We start from the raw sequence: 25,301 nt of genomic DNA on the forward strand, positions 1-25,301 counted from the left end.
TAATTAAAAAAAAATTGGGGAGTGATCAAAGGAGGCTGAGGTCGGAGATACGGATCTTGGTTAGTATCAATTTTTGTTTAATAAAACAACCAAAAATGCTCGCTTACGTTTTTGAAGTAGGTAAAAAGGAAACAGAATTTTAATAGAAATAACGCACGATATATCTCCCAAAAAATTCAGCCATATGAACAAGGCGAAGAAGTTAAGCAGATAAAATTTTACAAGATTTTTGGGGGGCCAAGTGTAAATTCGGATTGTGGAAAGTAACAGATAGAGAGAATGAGTGACCTATATAGAAAAAGAGAGACAGAAAGGTAGATTTATTTAAACGTTTCTCAATCATCCACCCATCGGAGATAATAAATAACATTCGCTAGTTTTTTTTTTGCATGTATTGAGTTAAGTTCGGTATAGAAATATATCAATAGTAACAATTTAAATATGGTAATTTTTGGGGATTGTTATACGTCCGCCAGCGTATTAAAAATATGGTTTTAGGGGTTAGAACTTTTAAGTTTCAAGAAAAAAAAACTCATGTTGAAATTTTTGTATTCGGAAGCTTCTGTTGTTTATTAATTTATAGACACTGGAAAATATAATAATAAAACATCCTACAGTTGACATACGTGTCCTCTTAAACTCGAAAAGAGCTAATTTATCTTAGAAGAGTACGTATTTTTGGTAAAATAGATATTTTTTATATTAAATATTTGACCGATCGATGTAATTCGTCAAGCAGAAACCGAAAAGAAAAGTGACGCTTGTGGTGTTTGCTGACAATCCGACCCTGCTTCGTGTACAAATGCAATGACATTTCGGCAGGGCTATAGGCTACGAAACCTTTCAAACTCGAAAAGGACGAACTGTTTTAAAGAAAAAAGGTACTTCATTTTTGGTAAAAGTAATAGATAATTTTTTTTTTCGCTAAATATTCCACAGATCGATGTAACTCGTCAAGCAGAATCCGAGAAGAAAAGTGACCGGGGGTGCTGTTTGCTTACAATCCGACCCTGCTTCGTGTACAAATGCAATGCCATTTCGGCAGGGATATAGGCTACGAAACCATTCGAACTCGAAAAGGCGCTACTAATTTTGAATAGGTACTTAATATTGGGTAAAAGTAATAGATAAGATTTTTTTTTAATTAAAATATTTGACAGATCATGGTAACTCGTCAAGCGGAATCCGAGAAGAAAAATGACGGATGTGCTGTTTGCTGATAGTCCAGAACGGCTTCGTGTACAAATGCATGGCGGGGAGACCAGAAAGTTTTCGAAAATGCGTGAGTGGAAGTCTGCGTTGGACGAATTTTGAAAATATCTGAAGGTTTAACGAATTTTGGAGAATTCGACAGAGCTACAGACTACGAAACCTTTCGAAACGAACACACGTGTCCTGTTGAACTTGAAAAAGACGAAATTATTTTTAAAAAGGTATATTGTTGCTAAATAATAGATTTTTTTTAATTAAAATATTTGACAGATCATGGTAACTCGTGAAGCAACATCTCAGAATTGAATCGGGGAACGAGGAATCAAAAAAAGATTAACAATTTGGATCATTTTGGAAGATACATACGCCGCGCTTTTCAAAGCGGACAGACGTGCCCTTGTCCAACTGAAACGAACACACGTGTCCTGTTAAACTTGAAAAAAGACGAAATTATTTTTAAAAAGGTATATTGTTGCTAAATAATAGATTTTTTTTTAATTAAAATATTTGACAGATCATGGTAACTCGTGAAGCAACATCTCAGAATTGAATCGGCGAGTTGTGTATTTGCTGGCAATCCGAGCCTGCTTGGATCATTTTGGAAGATACATACGCCTGCGCTTTTCAAAGCGGACAGACGTGCCCGTGTCCAACTTGACAAAGGCGGAATTATTTTAGGGAAGGTATATTATTTGTAAAAAAAAATATACAATTTTTAAGTAACATATTTGACAGACCATGGCAACTAGTAAAGCAGAATCCGAGAATTCAATCGGCGGCTGTATGTTGACTGACAAGAATATAATTGCTGTTAATCCGGCCCTGCTTCTTGTACAAATGCATAGTGGGGAGACATGAACATTTTTCGAAATTACGGCCCTATCCTCTTGGGATTCTACGTTGGACAAATTCTGAAAACGACCCAGAAATATAATTGGTGAGAAAATAGTTTTTTTTTGTTGTGTTAACAGATAACAATTTTTTTATTTTGGAAATAAGGGGTTTCAGTGTGTACTGGTATTAGTGAATCAATTTAAAGACCTCAGCATCTCTAAACCCGCATCTTGAGACGCGTTAACGATCCGGGTCGAGTTACGTCGCGTAATTGTGTCACTTTTTTAATTAAAAAAATGAAAGAGATGTACCTACCATACTTTAGAAACCCCTACTCCCCTTTGGAGGTGATGAAATAAGTTTTGGCATAAAATATAAGTTCCTCGTATTACTTTGATATAAGTATAAGTCTTGCCTGTTTTTTTTTTAAAGGAGGTTCAAACCCGTGCGAGGTGAGGTTTGATATATGAAACAGACCAGTCATGGGGACACGAGATATGGAAAGTTTCAGCGTAGTCGTCGCCACATTGCTGCCAACACTGCATATATAAGGAATCACGAACCATTCAGGTAAAATTTTGAAAACACATATTTATGGCAATATAGAACCTCTCTTTTTTTTAACAGGAATATTGAGACTTAGACCAGTATCTTTTTAAGTAGGCATGTGGGGTAAAGAAGACGCAGAAGCTTCAGTCGGGTACCATCGGTAACGTAGGCGATTGATATATTTCCACCACTACATATGTTGGATTGGAATTTCCCATTTGATGCTTTGACTGACTAAATGAGGAAACTTGGAGGTAAGCTCTTACGGAATTCTATCGAAATATGTTTAGTAACATATTGGTGCGTTACTCTGTCTTCCAGTCAGTTTCACATAAACTTTGCACGTATTATAAAAATGCCACCTACTTTTTTTTGTGTTAATATTATTGAAAGTAGTAGCTGGTAGCTGTACTCGTAAGCCCAGAGAGTCTCTGTTTTGAACATAATACACAAAATGGGGCGTTCAAAAACAATAGACTGCATGCCTTTTAGAGTCGGCGTAAACTATGGTCATATACCCCTGATCAAATTCAAAACTACAAAATCGTTGTGTCTCTGCATTAAAAATAATAGTAAAATTTATTGTAGGCACCTAGTAGAGTATCGAAAATTTCCATTTTTAGTGCCAAATTGGTTACTCCAGTAAATTCCAACCGTTCTAATTTTTTTTTAATAATTTATGATGTTAGTGAGTTTCATTGCGATTATTTGTTACTTAAATTTTCTGCGTATTAAACCTTAATTAACAATACGCTATTCGTTAACGCATGTAGAATTAATGACGCTGACTGACCTGATTTTGTCCAGGGGGGCGTAGTACGGTAGTTTGTACTGTGATGTTTGGTAGTTTGGCAGTGAGCTCTCATTTATGAAACTGGGGAATGTTTCGTTATCTTCAAATCCTAAACACGTATCAATAGAATTATATTTTTAAAATATTGATTAGGACATGTACTAAGTAACTAAATGCTCTAGCGAAAATATTCACACATATTGCGGAAAACGTACAAATTTAAATTAGAGAAAATTAACTATTTTTAGAGGTTGGTTTTTCAAAAAGGTGGCGATTTAGTTAAAGAACAGATAGAGACTAAAGGGAAGCTCTATGAGAAAAGTTAGAATTAAAAAGTCGATGTTTTCGTGTCATAGCGAAAGATGGATTATTATTAAAAATAATACTTGCATTAATTGTTGTCACCATTTGTGAAAAATATGGAAAATATCCTCTAGGTTCGCATACCTTTTTTTTAATTTTTTTAAGGTGGCTAACAAAATACACAGACAGAAAAGTTTAGATCCTGTTCGTTAATGTAGCGCATAGAAAAAAATTAGAAAAGAGAACGTTTCGTGTATGGCATACGTAGTTAGTACGGAATATTAATCTGAAGGCTGCAAGACAGTGAAAGAGTGATGCGCTTAAGTGTGGTTCAGAGAGGTTATTTGGGCTGTAGAAGTTTTTCTTTGAACAGGGTTCAAATAGCGTCTCCTAGAGCGTTAGCGGAGAAGAGTATTACAGTATTTAATATAAGCGTTCAGATTTCATTATTGTTGAGATTGCATAGAAACACACTTTCATGTAGTAGTCGCAGCAGCTTTAAAGTATATGACTTTTTAGTTAAGATGCCTTTCGAGTTTGCTTTATGGCTTGATAGGAAATTAAAGGGTAGATACAGATAAGTTACGAAAAAAAAAAGTATGTACACTATCCTCAAAGATCAGCAATAAATAAAAGAAATTGATGAAATAGTAAAGTTGACTGCAATATCTTAAAATCATCAAAAAGATAGATAAATTAATTTTGAAAATATTAAATAATAAAAATAGCAAAGAAAATCAAAATCATCAATAAGGTAGATAAATTAATTTTGTAAATATTAGATAATAAAAATAAAATTATAATAGCAAAGAAAGCCTACCACGGCCACATACACATAATATTTTCGACATATGAACTTTTCCCAGATAAATAGTCAAATATTTCACGATACCTTAAAACAGAAGCATGCGGAAATATGTATGAAGTTAACGCACGGTAGATGGCTTAGTAAATTAAAAAGGTATATGGTTTCTAATATCCTACTTTATTAATGAAAATTTTAACCAGCTTTTTGTTTTGCAGATATTATTGGTGGTGCCTGCCAGCTTCCAGTTCCGAGAAAAGAAATCCGACACTTTTCGTCTTTATTTCCCCTGTCCTTTGTGCGCAATAAAAGTACAGTTTGTACCCGCGAGGGTACACATTCGCAGAATTATATGTTTTTAAAATAAATGTTTTGGTCAATATTCACTAGGTGGGTTACCTTATTAAAGAAAATCTTATTCCAAGAGGGGACACTAGTTTACATTCGAACCGCTAGAGGGTGCAGATGGTCACGAGAACAATATGATCAAGTCTCATTGACGCCATTGCTTTTCATACGGGTGGGAAAATATCTGGGCTCTGATTGGCTTCGCCGCAATCGCAAACTAGAGGTGGGGAGATTGATTAAACCCCATTGGTGCTTGCTTATCCAATGGGAGCCAGTTTCAAGGGATTATGGGTAAAGGGGGAGGAGCTAGAGAGTCGTGGGGAAGGAGGACACGCCCACAAAAGGGAGAGGAGTGGGATTGTCCCCAAACATACATATATCTACTTTTGTGTTCTGGTCCCCACAACTAACAGGATGTATTGAGCTTGTTATGTAGCTATCCCCAAGGGCACACTAATTTGACGAATAATCATTCGCCTGTGCTTTTCCAGTAGGTCGTGCTTCGATCGATCCATCGATCAACAGTACCTTTAGATAATGCAGATTTACCAAATACTCCTTGCACACGCTCAATAATTTCTGATGTTTTCACACCTTCTTTTCATAAAAAGAAAATTATAATTAGACTGAAAAATATTGCACTAGCAAGTCAACATTGCCTATTAGCTCTGCGTAGTATATAGAACTGTGGAAACACTACTAGTAATTTCAAAAATATTGACAAATTAGACCTAATTTATATATGAAAAAGAGGGTCTTTAAATTACCTCGTAGTTCTTAACGCTTACGAGATAGGCATAATTGGCACGGAACCTGGATGGAGAACTTCTTAAAACTTGGAATGTAAATTCCAGATACTATCGGTCCAGACTTATAGAGGGCAAATAACAACCTAGGTGGGTAGGTACGTGGGTAATGGTCACTCGAGTTTTGGTAGGTCAGTAAACGCGTATTTTTATATGCATGGAAAAGATGGTAATACATGAGGGCGCAGTCTTAGGGAAACATCTATGATATTATCCAGCCGTACCCGGGTGAGCACTTCTTGGATGTGACGCCTGAAAAAACAACAGGTATACCATGGACTAGAAATATTGTGTTTTACAACCGACCCCATGATTAACTTTGCCTACTGTTTATTACTCCAAAACCGCAACCCCTTATAAAACACCCTGCCGAGCAGAACCTTATCCGTAACTATTCCAGGACCGTCCTAGGAATTTATCGACCTATACTAACAAGCGGGATATAAGTATGTTTTCAATCTTTCTCGCTGAGCAATTCTTGACACATGTACATAAAAAAATTAGTACAAAGTAACAATTTACTACGTTCTATTTCATTACATTTCTACATAGTATCATAGTATCATCAAAGTATCAGTCACTTAAAAAATCGTCACTGTCGCTACTGCCGTCACCTAGTTCAATGATCAACTTTTATTACCCGTTTTTCAGTTTAACCAGCTCTATACTGATTATTACTACTAATTACTATAATAATAATAATAATAATAATAATAATAATAATAATAATAATAATTATTATTATTATTATTATTATTATTATTATTATTATTATTATTACTACTAACTATCAGTATCACTAAATTTTGATGCAGTGTTATTTTCATCTCAATTGGGTTAAATATACGGGAGTAATCTCAAGATTTCAGGTCCGGTTTGTTGTGCTATCGAATCGAATGTTTCATTTTTAATAATTCCAGAAGTTGTATACAAATCATTTTCGTACAGAAATTCTTTAATTTCTTCTTTATTTGAAGACGCAATTGGATTTTTTCTAATTTGGGCTGAATGATACGAGGCATCATCCAACATAATAACAGTATTTGGCGTTAGTTTTGGCAACAGTTTACTTTCAAATATATGCACGGACATGTTTTTATGGTAATCCACATTTGAATCTTTGACGTTTTTGGTAGACAAAAATAAGGCATCTTCCGCCCAACCATTTTTGGACCTAGCATGAAGAATTATTATGCGTTTTCCAAGTGAAGGCGGCACGTTTAGCAAACACGTGTTACTGTCATCACACCATTTTTTTTACTCTGTCGTGTCGTTTCGTCTAAATAAACTATTCGCCTATTTTACTCTAGAAATTTTTCAATTGAATTTAAATAATCCACTTCACTTCTATTAAAAGTTTGTACGCAACGACTCTTTGGCACATCTAATGTTTAAGTCTGTCAGTACTTTTTTATGCAGTTCTTCTAATGCTAAAACACTATTCATTTTATAAGTGTCGTAGATTATACGCCCAATTAGATCTGCGCGTTGCTCTTTAAAAACTCGCGAAGTACCAGCATCTTCTTTCACTTTCCTCAATTTTTCTTACAGTTGACTTCGGAAATTTGGTCATGTCACTTCCATTTCTGAATTTCTTATAAAGTTGTAAACATTCAAAACAATTTGTTCAGCATGCGAAGACAAATGGATCCGTTTTTTTATTTGCTGAGGTTATCCATCTTCTAAATTGTCGTTAGGTTCGACTACCATCTCCACTTCGTCTTCAATTTCTGCGTTGTTTTCCATGTCTTCTTGTAACACGGGAACATGTACTTCATTCCACACAGGAACCTTCAAAAAATGTTTAATTTAATGTCTTGAAAAGACTATGGTTGTTTACAAATCGAAGAAATATGTAGAAGACAGAAAAATACAAGAAGAAGAAGGTTGTTAATGGGTAGGCACACAAGATAAAAATGATTATTTTCAAATTTACTTGTAAGATAAATAGAGTACAGGGACTTACCCTTACCCTTTGAACTATCCCTTGAAGATAGCCTTGCAGGGTCAAAGTTTGACAACCAGGTACATAAATACGTACTTACTGGAAGGATCAGAGTCAAATAAATACCTTCATAATATTATGCGATTTAGATATTAAAATAAACGATTCTACTTATTCGAAAATACCTCGCAACATCCACTCAATTAATTAAGAACGGTCCATTTACTTTTCAAATAAAAATTTCAAGCTTCTACAAATATTCGTTACGTTCCATCTCTGGCAAAACCTACTTAATGCAGAATGAACATCTGTTGGGATGGGTTTTCCCACAAAGGTCTGCGGTTAAGATACTGTAAAATACTTAAAACGTCAAAGAAATAAATGCACTATATTTTTGGTCGTATTATAAGAGTCACTCGAGTGTTGCTAGGTCAGTAAACGCGTATTTTTATTTGCATGGAAGGGATGGTAGTCGTTCCAGTAGCGCTCCCCACTAATCGGATGCCAAAACGTGCGCTACTGAACTCGAGAAACAACGTCACGGTCCAATTAAATATCCGTTAAATAGTCCCATTGTTTCGAATTTCTACGAAATTCGATTACAAATAGCATACATGGCCCCAAAATTAACCCTCAACCCTGACGCTTCATTAAATGTACCGCGTCAAAAACACAAACGCAGTCGTGCGCCCGTAACAAATAACGTAAACACACAAAGTTCGATTTTCGGCTCTGCGCGAGTCGACTCTATCCGGATGCGATCCGTTCTCAAACGTCAGTCCAGGCGTCGCTGGGTCCCCGTGAGCGTCTGCCGTCGCCGCCATGTCCAGCAACTGCGTCGGGACGGCCGATTTTCCGACCGTCATCGACCTAAACGTCGGCGGTGTCTTCTACACCACCTCGCTGAAGACGCTGACCAGCCAGGAAGAATCGCAACTATTCAATCTTTTCACGGGTAAGGAGCCGGTAGAGAGGGACGCCAAGGGGCGCTACTTCCTGGACCGCGACGGTGTTTTGTTTCGGTACGTGTTGGATTTCTTGCGGGACGGGACCATCGTGCTTCCAGATTGTTTTCGGGAGAAAGAGAGGCTGAAGAGGGAGGCGGAGAAGTATCAGCTGCACGCGTTAGTGGACGCGGTCGTCGGTGAGGGCAGAAGCAGACCCCCAGGTCGGTAACTATTGGCCGTTATATTTATTTATTAAGATTAGATGAGTACAATTCAATCCAATGACCTAAATGTGCCTATCAAGATCAAGATTATGGATACAATTCGCATCCTGCTAGGCATCGAATTTGCAATTTATTCTAAAGTTGTTTCTCAACTTACGCATTTTCCATCACTCGTGTGGACTGAAATAAATGCTTTTTTCAAATATCGCGGGCACTCCGATAAGTTTTTATGTTTCGGGGATCGTCTTATCGGCCTGCCGCTGAGACCAGTCGGTCTATAGGCGCACACTTCCAATTGTTATAAGAACGCGAGGCCCCTATTTTGTAGGGGATGTATTTTTCAGGTTTTCAAGGTAAAATCCAATAAATGGAAAACTTAAATAACATTATTACGGCTTTAGGGACGATCGGGACCACTAGACAAATAAAATAAAGATTTCAACGGTTTCAGTAGTTTCTTATAGAACTTTTAAATATAATATATTCCAATTTTGCTCGTAATATTCCAAGAAAGTTATTTTTCAGTGCCACAGACACATTATCTAAAACAATGATTGAATAAATTGTTAAATTGACTGTTTCTTTAAAAAAACATACGCAGAAGTCATGAGGCACCATGAAATATTCAAGATCGCGTTATTTTGACTACCAGTAACTGAAAACTCAATAAACCAAATTTTCAGCAGAATTATCGGAAAACCCATGATAAGTCTGCTGGATCTTTTATTGCGAAAACAGTTAGGCTTAATTGCAATTAAATTAAGGGCTTGCAATAAACGAGACATCAAAATTTATATAATAATGATTTCAATGGTCACAAAACGTTTATGACCGCAAACAGCAACATTAAAAGTTAATCGAATTATCATGATCGTCAACTGAAACTGTAATAAACTGACTTGGCCTTACTTTTTACTTTTCGTTATTGGTTTTTACTGATCTTTAATGATCGAACTAGGAACATAATTTCCACAATTATTAGTCTATTTTGATTGAGGAAATAGGAATGCTCTAGAAAGATTAGTAACGGTGGATGAAACCTCAACCTCAAAAAGACCATGGACTGATTGGAGGCGCTAGGGATCCTCAGCCCCTCGACAATCTCCTGGGAGACGGAAAGAATTATTCTCAAGAACATTTTACCGAGTGGTGACTGTTGCAATTTCAAAATTGCGCAGTTTTAGCCAATTGAAGAGGAAAACGGGCCACAGCGCTGCTGATGGGACGATGGACGAGACGCTGGTGATAGAGGTGAACAAAAGTCAATTGCAGTACCAAAAATTTCTGCCTACAATATTCGCAAATGTTCGCAACAAATTAAAGATTTATAGAACATTTCTAATTATGTAGTATTGTGATGAGCGACCTGAACAAGCTCTACCTGAGACCAAAAAAGTTCCAAAACGTGGGAACGTACGCCTAATTACAGAGTCCGCCTGTCGAGAGTCGACTTGAAAGTTCGATACCTATAGTGAGCAGACGCCGCGATCTATAAAAGCGAATAGCAGCGCGATAGAGTGCAGTAAAGTGTAGGGTGCGTATTACTCGAATGATCCCAATAATCATAAACAATCGACCGATATAAGTAAAAGACGTTATAAATGCTATTAGTATACAAATAATAGTTGTATGTTTTAGCTCTAAGCGACTTTAATTGTTATTATAGAAATAGATGTTCCATTGCGTAGAGAATATTCCTATTGCGGCCGTAATGTTAGAAGAAAGTGTAAATTTTCATTTTTTCTGTAACTACCGCAGCACCCTGAAAATATCCAAAACATGATGGAATATAACGAAGGCTTAAGTCATGTAGCATCATATAAATTTACAAAAGTCAATTTTTAAAGTGAAAATTACTTTCCCAATTCACTCAATACAGAAAGGTGTTAGTGCTCTTCACCGTCGATATAGAAAGTGTATCAAATATCTTATTGTAAAATAGAAAAATCCACTTTTTCAAAACTTTTTATTTAGTGTGAGGGTATCTAGAAAATAGAATCCAGTGGCTATAGTTCAATCAGTTTTGTAATGATCTTAAATTATGAAATATTGATTTTCGAAAACTATAAAAAAAGTATTACAAAATTTGGAAAATTATGGTTTTCTATTAACATCCTAATAACTACAATTATTATTGTTGCTAATAGCGGAAGTATGCGTACGAGCAAACTTTGCAGACTTTTTATAACTGACTGTTTAAGTAACGTTTAAATGATGATTTTACGTTATTTGGAAAACCCAGTTTTGTTGTTTTATCTGGATGATAATACATTTAAATTTTAAGCAAGATTTATTTAACAACTTAATTCCAGTAACCGCTGTCCTGAAATCCGTTTAATCGGACATTAAACTAATTTACACATTTTTTAAGCAAACTCTATCTCGAAAAAATAATCAACACAGAAAGCGCGCTGCTCTCGTTCTAAAGTGTTCATGTTATAAGATTAAATTTCTAAAATTATCCAGCGAAACAACAATATATATTTGAAAACAAAAAAAAAATCAAATAGGAGTAGTACAACAAACGTCAATTTCTCCGAAAGTAATTTTAAAATTGAAGAATACTTTTTTAATTGAAGAAACAATATGCATATTTTGTAACCAGTGTTTTTGGATTTCAAAAAAAAGTCTGAGCTCTCAATATGGAATCATCTTATTTTGTCAAAAAGATTTTTCCACTTAATGAACGTACAATTAATGCTGTCCAATAAAAGGAACGCACAGAGAATCAAAATGAAAAGGATCAATTCAAGTTGTTTGTTGCAACAAGAGAAAAATATAAGTACGGGCACATCTGATAATTGGAGGATAGCTCCGATTGTCTGCATACGATAAAAATTCAACTTTTCACTATAGCTATGAAGAAGCATTCATTTATTAGTCGGAATTGTTGATTTATAAAATTAAAAAATTCAATCGTGTACGCAAATAACATGTGAAGTTGTTGTTGGGAGAATTGTATATTAGTGCACAATAAAGTTATCCCTTGGTGACCCAATATCGATAACGTTAACTGCCTCGTATTAACAACACGCGAACATAGATCCTTATCAACATTGATCATTGATTTAACATACACCTTTTGTGTTATAATAACTGGCCGAGCATAAATCTATGGTCTGTGTTAGTTGTGTTAATTAGAATGTAAGGGACATCGTGAACTTGAAGAAGTAAGAAAGCTTTCCGGTGGTCTTTCCGTGTATTGTGACGAACGAGCCGAAAAGGGTGGGCCTTGTTATAAGGCACCGCCGGAACATGTTTAGAGAAACTACCATTCGAGATGACGCACAGTGTGATATACCGTGCACAAAATTACCTAAAAAGTTAATTTTCGACTTTTTATTTTTAGCATTTGTGTTACAACGTTGGGCAGATCATAACATACAAACCACGCCACCAAAGTTTGACAACTGTTAACGTTAGCCGAGAATTAAATATTTAGCGCGACTTTTACTGCTATTCAAAGTTATTTTTTAAGTGTTTAGTATTATTCTTGCTTTGAGTTGCGATTAACGGAGTTATAATTTTTTTTAGTGACAGATGTTACAATAAAAAATAAAGACCTAATAGAAGTTTGGTTAAAAACTCCAAAAGGTTATCGAAAACAGTCGGTTTATGATAAAATCATTTCCCTACTTGATATTGAAGAACCGTCCAACAGTTTAAAAGATCAAATTATGAACTGTAGCAAGATTTTTGGGTTAAAAATGGCCACTAAATACGACAAAGTATTGAACTGAGGAGGCAACAACACAACACCGTGTCTTTATCAAATGTAATATTTACAAACTACCTGGTACTATATATACCGAAAAATGACCATAAAACCTTAATTAATGTTGTTGGGAGAATTTAAGTTCAATAAACGACAGGTATTTAAATCTAATTGATCGTTAAGCAATACATTTGAATGTCTCATTTTGTTAATCTCCATGACTTCCAATAAATTTAATTTTATACTTTTTGTGGCTGTGTGTAATATATCAAAATTGTTGTCAAAAATGTGTTTTTCTGTGTTTAAGTGTGTAGCACAATTTATAAAAACACACAGCCACAAAAAGTAGAAAATTAAATTTATTGGAAGCCATGGAGATTAACAAAATGAGACATTCAAATGTATTGCTTAACGATCAATTAGATTTAAATACCTTAAACTTAAAATGAACTTAAATTCTCGCCACAACATTAATTAAGGTTTTATGGTCATTTTTCGGTATATATAGTAGCAGGTAGTTTGTAAATATTACATTTGATAAAGACACCGTGTTGTCGAAACAATTGTCATGTTATAAAATATAATTTCGTGAAAATCTGAACTTATAGTTCTTATTTATTTTGATTTTACGACAAAGTATGTCGCTCCGGCAAGCGACTTTTGGAAAAAGAGGTGGCCTGGCTGAACCAAATTATATATTACGAAAACAATTTACCAGAAAATCCATGTTTAAACCAAGAACAAGCTCAGACCAGTTTAAATCGGAGAGGAAGACCCCGGGTTCTTTTTGAAGAGGCTTCAGTTAAAAGAAAAAAAAGACGCGCAGCCGAATTAGCGGACAGAAGTGCAGATGAACTACAGTTCGCTTCACAAATTGTAGCTTCGGGAAGTACGAGTAATCAGGTTCAATCTACTGCAAGTTTTACTCCCATTGAAGCTTTGGCACTTATGTTAGATTTGGATATATCTGTCAGAAAATACATAATTCTTAGATCGGCCATTAATGCTAAAACCCAAAATTTTCTTCCCAGCTATTTTCAACTAAAAGAAGCGAAAAAAGAAATTTTTTCTTCCAATATAATTGTATCTGATATTTCTGCAGAAGTAGATTTGCAGGATCTTTTATACAAAACAATAGAAAGCATTTTAAATTTAACTAATTTACATGGTTCAACGAAACTAAAACTTATATGCAAGTATAGGTAGTTCTGGGCATAGCCAATATAAACAAAATTTCAATAGCCCTGAAAGCACAGACGAGTTTTTATTCCTTATTGCGATGGTGCCTCTAAGATTAATTGATGAGGAAACAGGCCAAGAAAGATGGCGAAATCCTAGACCCTCCTCTACTTTGTATTGCAGACCCATAAAATTTTTATTTCAAAAAGAAAATGCTAATCTAGTACGCAATGTAGAAAAAGATTTAAAGGAAAAAATTCAAAATTTACAAAAGTTTGCAATACAAAGTAGGGATGGTATAAAATGTAATATCCGAGCTGATTTGTGGCTAACAATGATGGACGGTAGTGTCACAAACATTCTATCAGAAACAAATTCGGCAACAAACTGCGTCATTTGAGGAGCCACGCCTAAAGAAATGAACACTTTAACTGTAATTGATCGTCCATCCAACTCAGATAACTACCGGTTTGGTTTGTCCACTTTGCATTGCAAGTTCGAGGCACCGAAAACAAGGCCATTGTAGGAGCCAACAAAAAACGAATCCAGGCAGAGTTTAAGGCTAAAATGGCTCTTACAGTGGACAAACCAAAGCCAGGCTATTGCCCCTCAAATGACGGCAATACCGCCAGAAAGTTCTTCGAAAACTAACAAATCAGCTCAGAAGTTACAGGTGTTGACCAAATGTTAATAGAAAAGTTTTCAATTATATTACGGGTGTTAGCCAGTGGTGGTGTAATTGACTTAGATATGCCAAACACTGTACACAAAGTTCTTGTACATGGCTGTGAGATAATCAATGCCTTCTCATTACCAATCGGTGAACTTTCTGAGGATGCTCTCGAAGCTAGACACAAGGAGGGAAGAAGACATAGATTGTCTCGCACCAGGAAAATCTCTAGGTTAGCATCAAATAAAGATTTAATGCGCATACTTCTTCTCAGTTCAGATCCTTTCGTTGCATCTAAAAGAAACATAACTAACAAAAAAAAATGGACAGTCTTATGAAGATATAAATAAATATTTAAAGGATGACAAAAATTTAAGTTATAACAATTTAGGTTTATATATGGAAGAATTCTCTAATTATAGGTTTAAATTTTGTTTTTAAGTTTTTTATATGTCTGTTCTTTTCTTTTTAAAATTTTTAAAACCAGGTTTACCTACATTTTTTTTGTCTAAGTTAATTTATTTTTAATTGGTTAATCAAAAAGTCATTTATAAATTAACATGTTTATTCCACTTCTTATCCATTTTAAGTTATAATATAATATATAAAATATTATAAAAAGTTTTTGTTCCTGGGGAGTAGCACCGTGGCAGCTGCGCCCTCTACCGAACACTAAATAAACTGCCAATAATTTTGTGTGTGCTGTTAGTTTATACATTAAATACCGTTTACAGAACTTAAATTAATGCTCTCATTTTTAAAATATCGAATTTTGTCTTTATACCATATAACACGTCACACTGTGTGTCGTCTAGAATATTCGACCTCCATTCAGAGCTCTAAAAGCGGCAACCACTAATAGATGAAGTAGGTTAAGTGGAATCCTTGGACGAGAAAAAGTTATAAATGATCAAATGATATAATAGATGTTATATTAATTATTACTGTGTAAATATTTAGTAAGTTTAACTGTTATTTTGGTAAAAAAAAAATTATTAATTATTAACTAATTTAAAAACATTATATTATCAATTTTAGCGCCTATGTTAAAATTCATATAAATATACAATAAATCAATAATTGACAAAATTTCATTTGAAACGAATATTTACGATGAATAAAGGACCAAGTATTAAATTGACTTTTAAGAACTGAAAGGGATGCTAATTAGAATAATTAATTTACCGAGCAGCTCGAAGAGGTAAAGTGCTTCCGCGAGCCTCCATTAATTTTTAAAAAATAAAATTACGCCGCTAGTTCCGGTATAATCGCATTAATTTTTAATTAAGGTCGATGAGGAGAATTCACCAAAGCACCTCTAGAAATTGAATAACTTAAACTAGAAATTACCGGCTTGATTAGGGTATTAAGTGAGGTACTACATTCTGCAGTTTATACTTAGAACCTTTCAAACCTGTGACGTTAGTATCCACGAAGACTTTAATTTCGAACGAAAAATGGTTTGCCTTCTTAGTGCCAATTATTTCTGATTGAAAAGATCCATCTATAAAGTTACCTTTCTCTCTCGCTCTGAAGTAAGTTTTCATGCATGGGGTCGGACATATATAATTATGCTTAATCTATGTTTTATGTGTTTTACGATAAAGTCATATGGATTTTGTATGTTAACAATGCCTGTGATATGTTGTGTAGAGGGCTGCAAAGAGAAAGCACTAATCTTGTTTATGACTAACCAAAATTTAGGATTTACATTTACTTGACGAAAGTTATATGAAACATAATTTGAAAACACACCTAACAAGAGAATGGTATTCTCTGGTTGATTTTTTTGAAAAATGGTAAGTGCATATTAATTATAAATAATGTTTGTGTCTTTTATCCACTTCAAAAATAGTATAGTAGTACTGCAGGATTGCAGGATTAATTTAGACCTAAAACCTTTATAAACGAAATTGTTTTTTAGGTAATTTTTTGTATATTGTTTGCTAAAATACAAGGTTTTCAAAAAGTTTTGTTCTTTGTTTTATATTTAAAAGTTTACATTACAAAAAATAATATCCCTGGAGTGAAATTATCTGACATTTCTAAATTCTATAAGCAACGCGATACAATATAAGTTTTATTTAGAAATCACCAAATGGGGTCAAATACAAAGAGTTAGCTATAGTACGTCTTAAACCATCGATAAGTAATAAAAAGTACTTTGATTGGTAACATTAGTACATAGGCACCTTAAGATAAATTTTTGGTCGCCCTGTATAAGATGGGAAGGTTTTATAACTGAAATATTTCGCTGATATATTTTAAATATTTCTTATGTATTTGAGAAATCAAAGATTTTAAATTTAAAAATTAATCATAATAGGAATAGCGTGAATAACCCTGTATATTTTGTTGCTAATATTTACCTTAAATAATTTCTTCTTAAGTGCGATTAGTTCATACATAAAATACTGAAAAAAAATCTTTCTGCAAAATTGACCGAGAAATAAACGCATCATTTTTTATGTTTTATTGATGGTTTGAAATGGTTGATGGTTGAAAATATGATTTAATTTCAACTTTATCGTATTTTATTTTTCTTTGAAAAAAAAAATCCATATACGAGTTGTTATTAACTCATTAAAATGAATAATCAAATAACTTGGTTGGACGTTTTAAATGTTGTTTGCTTTTGTTCGATACGATTATGTGGGTCGTCTGGATTTAATAGCGAATGTGCATGGGGGTGACTGCGGAAGTTATCGATTCGACGCCCCCAGGAGTGCATCATTCCCAGCAACTTATAAAAGAAAAAGAGCCCTTTGCTCTCTTGTTATTTATAATATGAGGTTGATTTATTTTTTGTTAAGATAATAGAAGTATGCCATTTATATTTACATGGTTTTAGTGAATTCAGTAGCGAGTGCTCTGACGCAGGAGGAGGACTGATCGCGATTATTAGAGCATGGATGTATTCAAAACTAAATATGATTGTGCGTGTGATACTGCTCAAAAATTGAAAAAAAAACAAAGGAAGTATGATAATTCAATGAAAAAATTTATATAAATCAAATAATAAAATATTTTTTACAAATAAATTTACAAATAATACTAATAATTTGTTGGCATTTTAAAAGCCACTGGAGAGGGTTATAGGATAAATTGTCTTTTCATTCGTTTATAATAATTAAATTAAATTTCGGAAAAAGTACTTTTTTTAGGAGACACTGTCTGATGGGTTGCTGTATAACCTTAAATATAAATATATCAAATTTTCGATGTGTCATCGGAAACTATGCTTATTAGTCAAGATACAAAGCTGCCGCTATCATCAGCACTTGGAGTTTCTGAGCTACGAGGAAAAATTAAAAATATGAGAGATATTTTGTTTTTTTTTGTATTTTTCTTTGCCACTTTTCGCCTGAAATGGTTATAAACACTATAATCCGACTAAATCTTAAATAAATAAATACCTGTCAAGGCAAAGAAAAAAAACTTAAATTTTAGCTTGCTTACGGGCACAAATAAAAAACTTTCTATATGTAGTATTTTTCTAAAAATATTTAGAAAGTCACTTAGTTTTTTCTGTAGGATCCGAAATTCTAATAAAATACAAATGTGATGATCTGCTTCAAATTCCAATGTGGCCATAGGTATACTATGTTCCTTTTCTTAGTTTACGTTTTAATAGTAGATCGCCCTGATTTTTTTTATGAGTAAAGCAGCTGATGTAATTTTACATATTGTCATTTTTGGTTAGTAGAAAATTCATACAAATTTTTAATTTCAAGCTTGGTTAGGATAAGGATAAGCCGCGATCCAAACTCCCTAATCTGCATCGTGCAGGTCTGGCTTTCAGACAATGCACAATGGCAGGGGGACTGAATAATTGCCAGACTTAATCAAGGACCGCCCATATTCACCGTTTTCGCGTGATATACAGCGGTATTGCGTAATAATCATATTTACGTTTGCCATCACAGGCGAGGCGTGTCGTAACTGGTACGTTATAACAGCACGGGTAATTGCGCCCTCGAAATTATAACGATTACGTATGAAACCCCCGGAAATGCAACGCGGGAGCATTCATTTCTCTAAATTAGATTGCTACACACAATATAGGGCTGTTTCCTAGGTTCAGTTTACTTTTTTAACAACTTATAGATCTTCATTACACAAACAACTTTTTCAAATACAATGTTCTCTGTAGCTCAAAAGTATTGAATTATTGCATTTTACGATTACTAAGTACGGACCTGTACTAGAATTTTACCGAGTCTATTTTTTCGGTCGGTCGGGTCAGAGAAATGATTTGAAGATGCAAATTAACGTAAGAAACAAAATGCCCCTTTCTACAAGCGTGTGCAATGAGTAATAATTAGGTGTATCTGCCTTTATTTAGCCACAATGAAGGTTTTTATTTTTTTTTTAATTTTATTTCGAATTGCTAACTAACATTGTATGCAAAGTACTTCGGTTCTACATAGCCAATTAGCCAAAATATATGAAAATTTGATATCATAGTACAGATGCAATGAAAATTAGTGCAACTTTATATAAGATACGAATATTTATATATAGTGGTCTAAATATTTTCATTCAGGTAACGCAAGTTAACCTAATACAATCGAACTTCTATAAGTCGAACAGCGATTTGACACATGAAAATTTCGAGTTATCAAGACTTCGAGTTATCAATAAAAACTACAAATGCATGTACTTTTTTGTGAATGAACATTTATTCATTCATTTTTAAAAATGGGTTATATAAATGCCCTAATATCTATGATTTTTGAACAAAAAACGAAAATTATGAAATAGTAGTATATATGTATGTATGTATTTACATAATATATGTACATACAAATGTATTGCATATGTACCCAGTATATATTAACATAGTATGTATGTACATATTAAAGTTTACTCTTTCACTGGAAAAAAGTCAGTTATTTGTGACTGACGACCGGATTTCTTATTTTGGTTTTCAACAAAAGCTTCAATTTTATTTAAACAATCATAGAGGAAATCGGTTGTGTATTCACTGGTTTTCAAATAGGAACGCAAGACAATCAACGAATTTTCAACCAATTCATTTGAAGGTGGTTGCTGAGAATCATCTTCCAATTCCCCCTCCATCGTGTCACTTTCGCAGTCATCTTCGATGTTTAACTGTACCGGTTCGGCTCTGCAAGACTCGATAATATCTTCATCAGTAGGAAACTCTGAAGTAACAATATCCTCATCCACATGTATAAAATCGTTGATGGTGCTACCTTCTGCTATACCTCTAATGTTTGTCGAAGCTTTAAACTCGATTTCTATTTGGATTTCGTCTTCAGTCTTTTCTTTCAGGCGTTCACTTAGGAAAATCAAAAGAATCTCATCTTCTTCTTCCCATTCAGAATGCTGACCAAAACCGGCTTTTTTAAAACAATTGGATATTGTTTCAGGCTTAACGTCGATATTCCATGCGGTAGTTATGTCGTCAACACAATCCATTAGTGTAACGTTATTGTTTTTTTTTCTTCGAAACGTTCCATTGAGGTGATGACTAAATGTTTATTTTTCAAAATTGTAGACACTGTACTTGCCGAAATCCCATACTTCACAGCTACATCTTTATTTTTTAGCCACTTTCCACTTCTTTTATAACCTTGAATTTTTGATCAACAGACCAAGCTTTTAATGTACATATCAACAAATGCAAAAATCCAAAAATATCTTTAATATAATGTGTAAATTGAATAGGGGCAGTATTTTTCACTTAGTATTAACTAGTAAGTCATACAAGTGAACTTAGCAAGCACAAAAACTAAACTGCTTGCATAGATACGTTGAAAAGACAGGTTAAGATCGGTCGTAATTAGGGGGTTCCCCGAGAAAATTCGACTTATCGAAGTTGGCACCAAATGTTTCGTTCGAGTTATCAAGATTTTCGAGTAATCGAAGTTCGAGTAATCAAGACAAACTAACACGCATTTCCTACTTTTGACGCTATTGCCAACTAATTTGGTTCGACTTATCAAAAATTCGAGTTATCGAAGTTCGACTTATCGAAGTTCGACTGTACTTCAATAATAATAAAATGTTTAAATAATATGAACAATAATTGTTTTCCTCAAAAATTATTGAGGTTACTAAGTACAGGACAGTACATAACAATTGAACATAACAATTTTGCAAACTAATTGAAGCCTGTACTAAAACTTTCATTAGTGTTCAATGCGGAATCACAAATTTGAAGTTACTAAGTCAGGACATTAAAAAAAAATCGATTTTTGATTTACAGGGGTGATTACGGTGGGGTACAGAGGCAGTTTTCAATTCGGCAAGGATGGGCTGGCGGACGTCAAATTCCGGAAACTGTCACGGATCTTGGTGAGCGGCAGGGTGGCTCTTTGCAGGGACGTATTCGGCGAAACTCTCAACGAAAGCAGGGATCCTGACCACGGACAATCAGAGCGCTACACTTCTCGCTTTTTTCTCAAGCACTCGTTTTTGGAGCAGGCGTTCGACATGCTCATCGAACAAGGATTTAAAATGGCAAGTAGTATTGTGCCGTTCTTCGTCGTGGCTTGCTACGTGCCCAACTTTTTTTGCAGTCTATTCAATGTTATAAAATTCTCATAATTATAAAAAAAATAGTTTTAGTCACTTAAGAAATTAAAAATTATAATAAGCAATAAAATTATAGCCAATTTCACAAAAATTTAGTTCCGCAAGTGTTTTTTATCTGTGGTATTTGCCTTTTAAGGAATGGAGATAGAGAGCATTTATAACAGAATGGGAGTTTTTAGTATATGAAAAAAGCGTTCTGCGCGCGGTAGTCAAAAGTAGATTCTATTTTCATTCATCCATTATTGAACTCTTTACCCATTTAACTTTTATTGTTTCCCGCGTCACTGCCGTCAGCCTGTTGGATACTCGAAAGTCAAACAATTAGAGCCCATCTGTCGCGTTTCTGTCGATGCATATTTAAATCGCTTCTGATTTATTTAATGTTGAAAGTTCGGTGCATTGATTCATGGCATGAAATTTTCAACGCGTCGAAGCGTTTTTCCGTTTTCTCCTGCAAAATACTTGTTCGTTTCGCAATGCTTTTTGCAGTGGCACTAGGAGATAAAGTTTAAAAAAAATAGTATGGACGAGGTTTGTAGTATGCTGTGGCCACACACACACACACACACACACACAGCTAATGAATAAGTCACTGCGTCACAATTGGAAAAACATATTCAGCTATATGATTTCAAATAAAGTGCCTGTTTTAAACAAATTTAAAACAAAAATCACGTTTTTTAGGGTAGTTGATTCAAATAAGAGTCTTGGTAATTTGGCAGTAAAGATTAGGGTTAATATTCTTCTGCTGCTTTATTATTATAGCTATATTTATGGCAAACTTTGTTATTATTAGGGACACTCGGTGACTTCCAGCAGAAAATTAACGGTTTGAGTAAATCGTCACTGGTCAATATCGAAATTTGAATTATTAGGTGTTATTCGAATGCTACACATGCGTTTAGGACTAGATTTTCAACCTATTTGATACGTCATACACATAGACATGACGTAAAAGAACCCTCGAACCTATATAGAAGCTGTCACCTGCAAACTAAATCACGGGATCGACATAGAATAATGGGTCATTCGAATCGGACTCGTTATAGCTCTTGAGGTTATTCAGACACATTCGAGCCCTCATTGTCCAGTCAGTTACAGGGTTTTTCAATCATTATTACCCTGAACGCGGGCAATTAAATTTATTGAAATGCTATAATTAAATATTGGGCTTTTTTGTTTTAAATGTTAGTACGAAGGCTAAATAGTAGCTATTAAAAGTTATATAAAGGGCGTTTCCAAAGAATAAAAGCTCATATAAACAGAGGTCGTATAATAGTAGGTTTTTAAGGGAGTAAAATTAGAGAAAAAAATCGTATTTTTATGATTTTGAAAAGTCACCCAGCTATTTCTGCGGTTATTATTTCTTTAAAACCGCTCACCACATCAAAAACAAATAAACAATACATTTTGTGCTAATGTCAATATCAAGAGAAAATGAAAATAAACACATATACATTTCATTTCATTGATTTCCTAAAAATCGTACATTTAACTGCTTTTATGTAGAAATATACATTGCTTGCTTGTTGCTGTATTTTATAATCAAAAACTATCTGGGTCCTGTGTGTTCAAATAATCAAATAAATATCGTCGATCTGATTGACTATCCAGAATTTGAAAATTAGGTGTTTTACCAACGTCAAATGGACCCATTTGGCACAATCGCGTCTATCAGGACCTGGATGATGTTGTTTCGTTCCATTATGTTGCTTAGATTAATGGTCAATGTATGTCAAGTATCCAAATGATTGAACCGATTTCGAGAATCCTATTTCGGCGACGATCGTTCTACATAGAAACTTTTCATTCATTTATCTAAATTTTCTACTACCTTTTCCAAATACCGATTTTAAAGAGCCGCAGAAAAGTTAGTTGTTCGCCGTCCGACGCTTTATAATTATCAAATGCCGAGTCAGAAATGTTCAATTTATATTAATCCCTCGGGATTAATTATGCAAAGTGTTTGGAAGCCGCTATTTTAAAAATATTCGTGTAAACGCCTCATTAGTAATCCTGCGGAATGGCAAGGAAACAATCGGGAAAACGCGACAAGAATTATGGCCGATGACGGCGGAGCAGAGCATTTAAATGAGAAGAGAAACAAAGAAAAATTATCGCAGCCCATTTAATCCTGCGGTGTGACTGTGCGTCACATAGAATTCGACTAACAGTTTTCTACTGCCTCTGTAATAATTGATCAAATATTACTTCCTTCTCTTGCAAAAAGAACTTTATTCGAAATAATTTAAGACCAGAAATTATGCCTGCCGATTTTTTTTATTTCTAAAATATATTTTGATTTAGGCTTACAGTTAAAAAAAGCAACTTATTTACCACTTAGTCGGAGCAGAAAGTATTTGGACAAAAAACGTCCAGTGTACAAATCCTTAATGTTTTTATTTTTAAAGATAATTATTATTTGTTTGCTTTTCGTGACCCCTAAACAGTAAACTGAGATGGTTCAGCCGATCGTGATTTTGTGAAGCAAAATTTATTTCGAGAAAGAAGGTAGTAATGGAGACTCGTATCTTTGTCATACACGTTAATGTGTTTTTGTGGCAGATAAGTGCTCTGGTATTTCTCAATTTCTCTACCCGTTTGAGTTTTTTGAGGGCAAGTCTTCTGCATTGTTGTTTTTGACAGGGACCATTCTGTGTGTGTAGAAACATTTTTTAAAATTGTAAATTCTTATATTGCATGATATAGGAGCTGTAAAAGATCCTCCAAAAAAAAAGTTTTTTTTGAGTAACTGAAGCACCTATTGCATATAACAAAATCTAATTGTGTTTTATAAATAAATAATAACTGAGTTATTTATATTTCCATTTAGTAACGAAAATTGTTAATTTGGTTTGTCTTTTATATTATTTAGTAATAAAAAGTAATTCATTTTTTACCCATTGATTTAGTTATAAAAATATATTCTTTGAAGTGAATATATTTAGGTATTTTAAGTCTTTTCTGAAATAAGACTGCTGAAAAAACACATATTGCTATTTTCTGACCAATTCTTTTTTAACGTTGAAAAAGACAAATATTTTGAATCTCGATGTATATCAATTGGAATGCGCTTTTTTCAGAGAATTTTTAAGAAGTTAGGTTACTATAAATTTCAGTTTCTTGTAAGTATTTTAAAAAAAACATTATTTGATCGCTAAATAATTATGTATAAATTTTTGGAAGGAACTATTTCGGCAAATAAAGTAATTAAACAATGAAAATACCGTCTCCTACCATTTATGTAAATAAGCCAGAGAAGGACAAGAATACCTCACTGTTTAGTTTAGATCGAGTTGGCTCCCTCTAAAACTCTTTCAAAATGCGAATCCAAACATCAAAATAAAATATCATTTCCTTATTGGTATCCTTCAAAGCCTGAATTAATTTAAAACGGAAACTTCCTTTTTTCACTACATTATTCTCAAGCGCGCTTTGAACCTGTCAAATCAAATACAAATTTGATTAAATTGAACTGGTGGCCATTTCCCTATTAAAACGTTAGGTGTTTCATGGCTTCAGTAGTAAGTGGTGTTTTTTTATGTGATGGTGTTTTAGGTTGGCAGCTGCGGCTCGGGTACTGCAGGCGGTGCGGGCGAGCTGAAACCCGGAGTCGACACCGAGGAAAACCGCTGGAATCATTACAATGAATTTGTCTTCGTACGAGAATAAGTCCACAGCGAGGACCTCGTACCAAAACGACCTTTTACGATCGAATTTTCGCGCATACGTTGCCAAGTAAAGTAACTGTGAAAATCCATAGGGTTATGAAGTTTTTGAATCGATTTTGTTACATTTTAAGTGTATACATGAGATCGTAGTTTCTTTAGGAGACTCGCTATGTAATTGTTTAAAAAATAATAATATTCATATCCGGTCGTCACCATATAGCAAATCGACCTTGTAAAGAAATTTTCCATAGAAAATATAAATAGTGTTGATTTTGTAGAGTTTCATTTTCTTTTACCATCGAGTATCGTATGAGTTTAAAGATTGAAACTTAACCATAATTTCCTCCTCACCGCTATTGGTGGCTGGCGGAACTACCCAAAAACTGCTGTCGACATTGGGTGCGTACATATAGCTACTAGATACATGTAGAGGCCCTGTCTAGGCTGAGAACACAGGAATTTATTGAAAATATTGAAATGGGCCGTTTAATGTACTAAGTCACCAATAGAATCTACCGGCGTTGAACCAACATGGTCGCTGACATTTCGTCAATTGGACGGGTCGCAGTTTAGCAGCGCTCGCCAACTTGTCGATCGCGAGCTACCGGTAGCTCGCGGAGGCAATTCTGGTGGCTCTCACAAGGATTTTAATTTTAAAAACACAAACTGCAAAAATCAGAGAAGCTTCAAAGTTCCACAAAAAAATCTAATTGTCATAATATTCCGCGTTGGTTGC

General features: G+C 34.2%; 1 protein-coding gene and 1 long non-coding RNA gene across 2 annotated transcripts; both read left to right on the plus strand.

Moving 5' to 3' along the window:
- The first annotated feature begins 2,414 nt into the window (after positions 1-2,414).
- LOC132701061 (uncharacterized) lies at positions 2,415-5,124 on the plus strand. The gene is made up of 3 exons (XR_009618711.1): positions 2,415-2,616; positions 2,674-2,849; positions 4,715-5,124. It is a non-coding gene; the product is annotated as an uncharacterized LOC132701061 (long non-coding RNA).
- A 3,241-nt stretch (positions 5,125-8,365) lies between these two features.
- LOC132701311 (BTB/POZ domain-containing protein KCTD12) lies at positions 8,366-24,806 on the plus strand. The gene is made up of 3 exons (XM_060669116.1): positions 8,366-8,763; positions 20,566-20,819; positions 24,453-24,806. The coding sequence occupies exons 1-3, from the start codon at positions 8,418-8,420 to the stop codon at positions 24,564-24,566; spliced, it is 714 nt and encodes a 237-aa protein (XP_060525099.1). The 5' UTR covers positions 8,366-8,417; the 3' UTR covers positions 24,567-24,806.
- Positions 24,807-25,301: the final 495 nt, after the last annotated feature.

This window comes from Cylas formicarius, unplaced genomic scaffold (genome assembly GCF_029955315.1).
Source record: "Cylas formicarius isolate icCylForm1 unplaced genomic scaffold, icCylForm1.1 PGA_scaffold_4__25_contigs__length_36172078, whole genome shotgun sequence".
In the NCBI taxonomy this organism is placed as follows: Eukaryota; Metazoa; Arthropoda; class Insecta; order Coleoptera; family Brentidae; genus Cylas; species Cylas formicarius.

What these genes read in the sequence shown, in the direction of transcription:
- LOC132701311 (XM_060669116.1), top strand. Translation starts at nt 8,418, where the DNA reads ATGTCCAGCAACTGCGTCGGGACGGCCGATTTTCCGACCGTCATCGAC. An exon ending in GGGCAGAAGCAGACCCCCAG is followed by an intron (nt 8,764 to 20,565) that starts GTCGGTAACTAT and finishes TTTGATTTACAG; the next exon opens with GGGTGATTACGGTGGGGTAC. An exon ending in TCGAACAAGGATTTAAAATG is followed by an intron (nt 20,820 to 24,452) that starts GCAAGTAGTATT and finishes ATGGTGTTTTAG; the next exon opens with GTTGGCAGCTGCGGCTCGGG.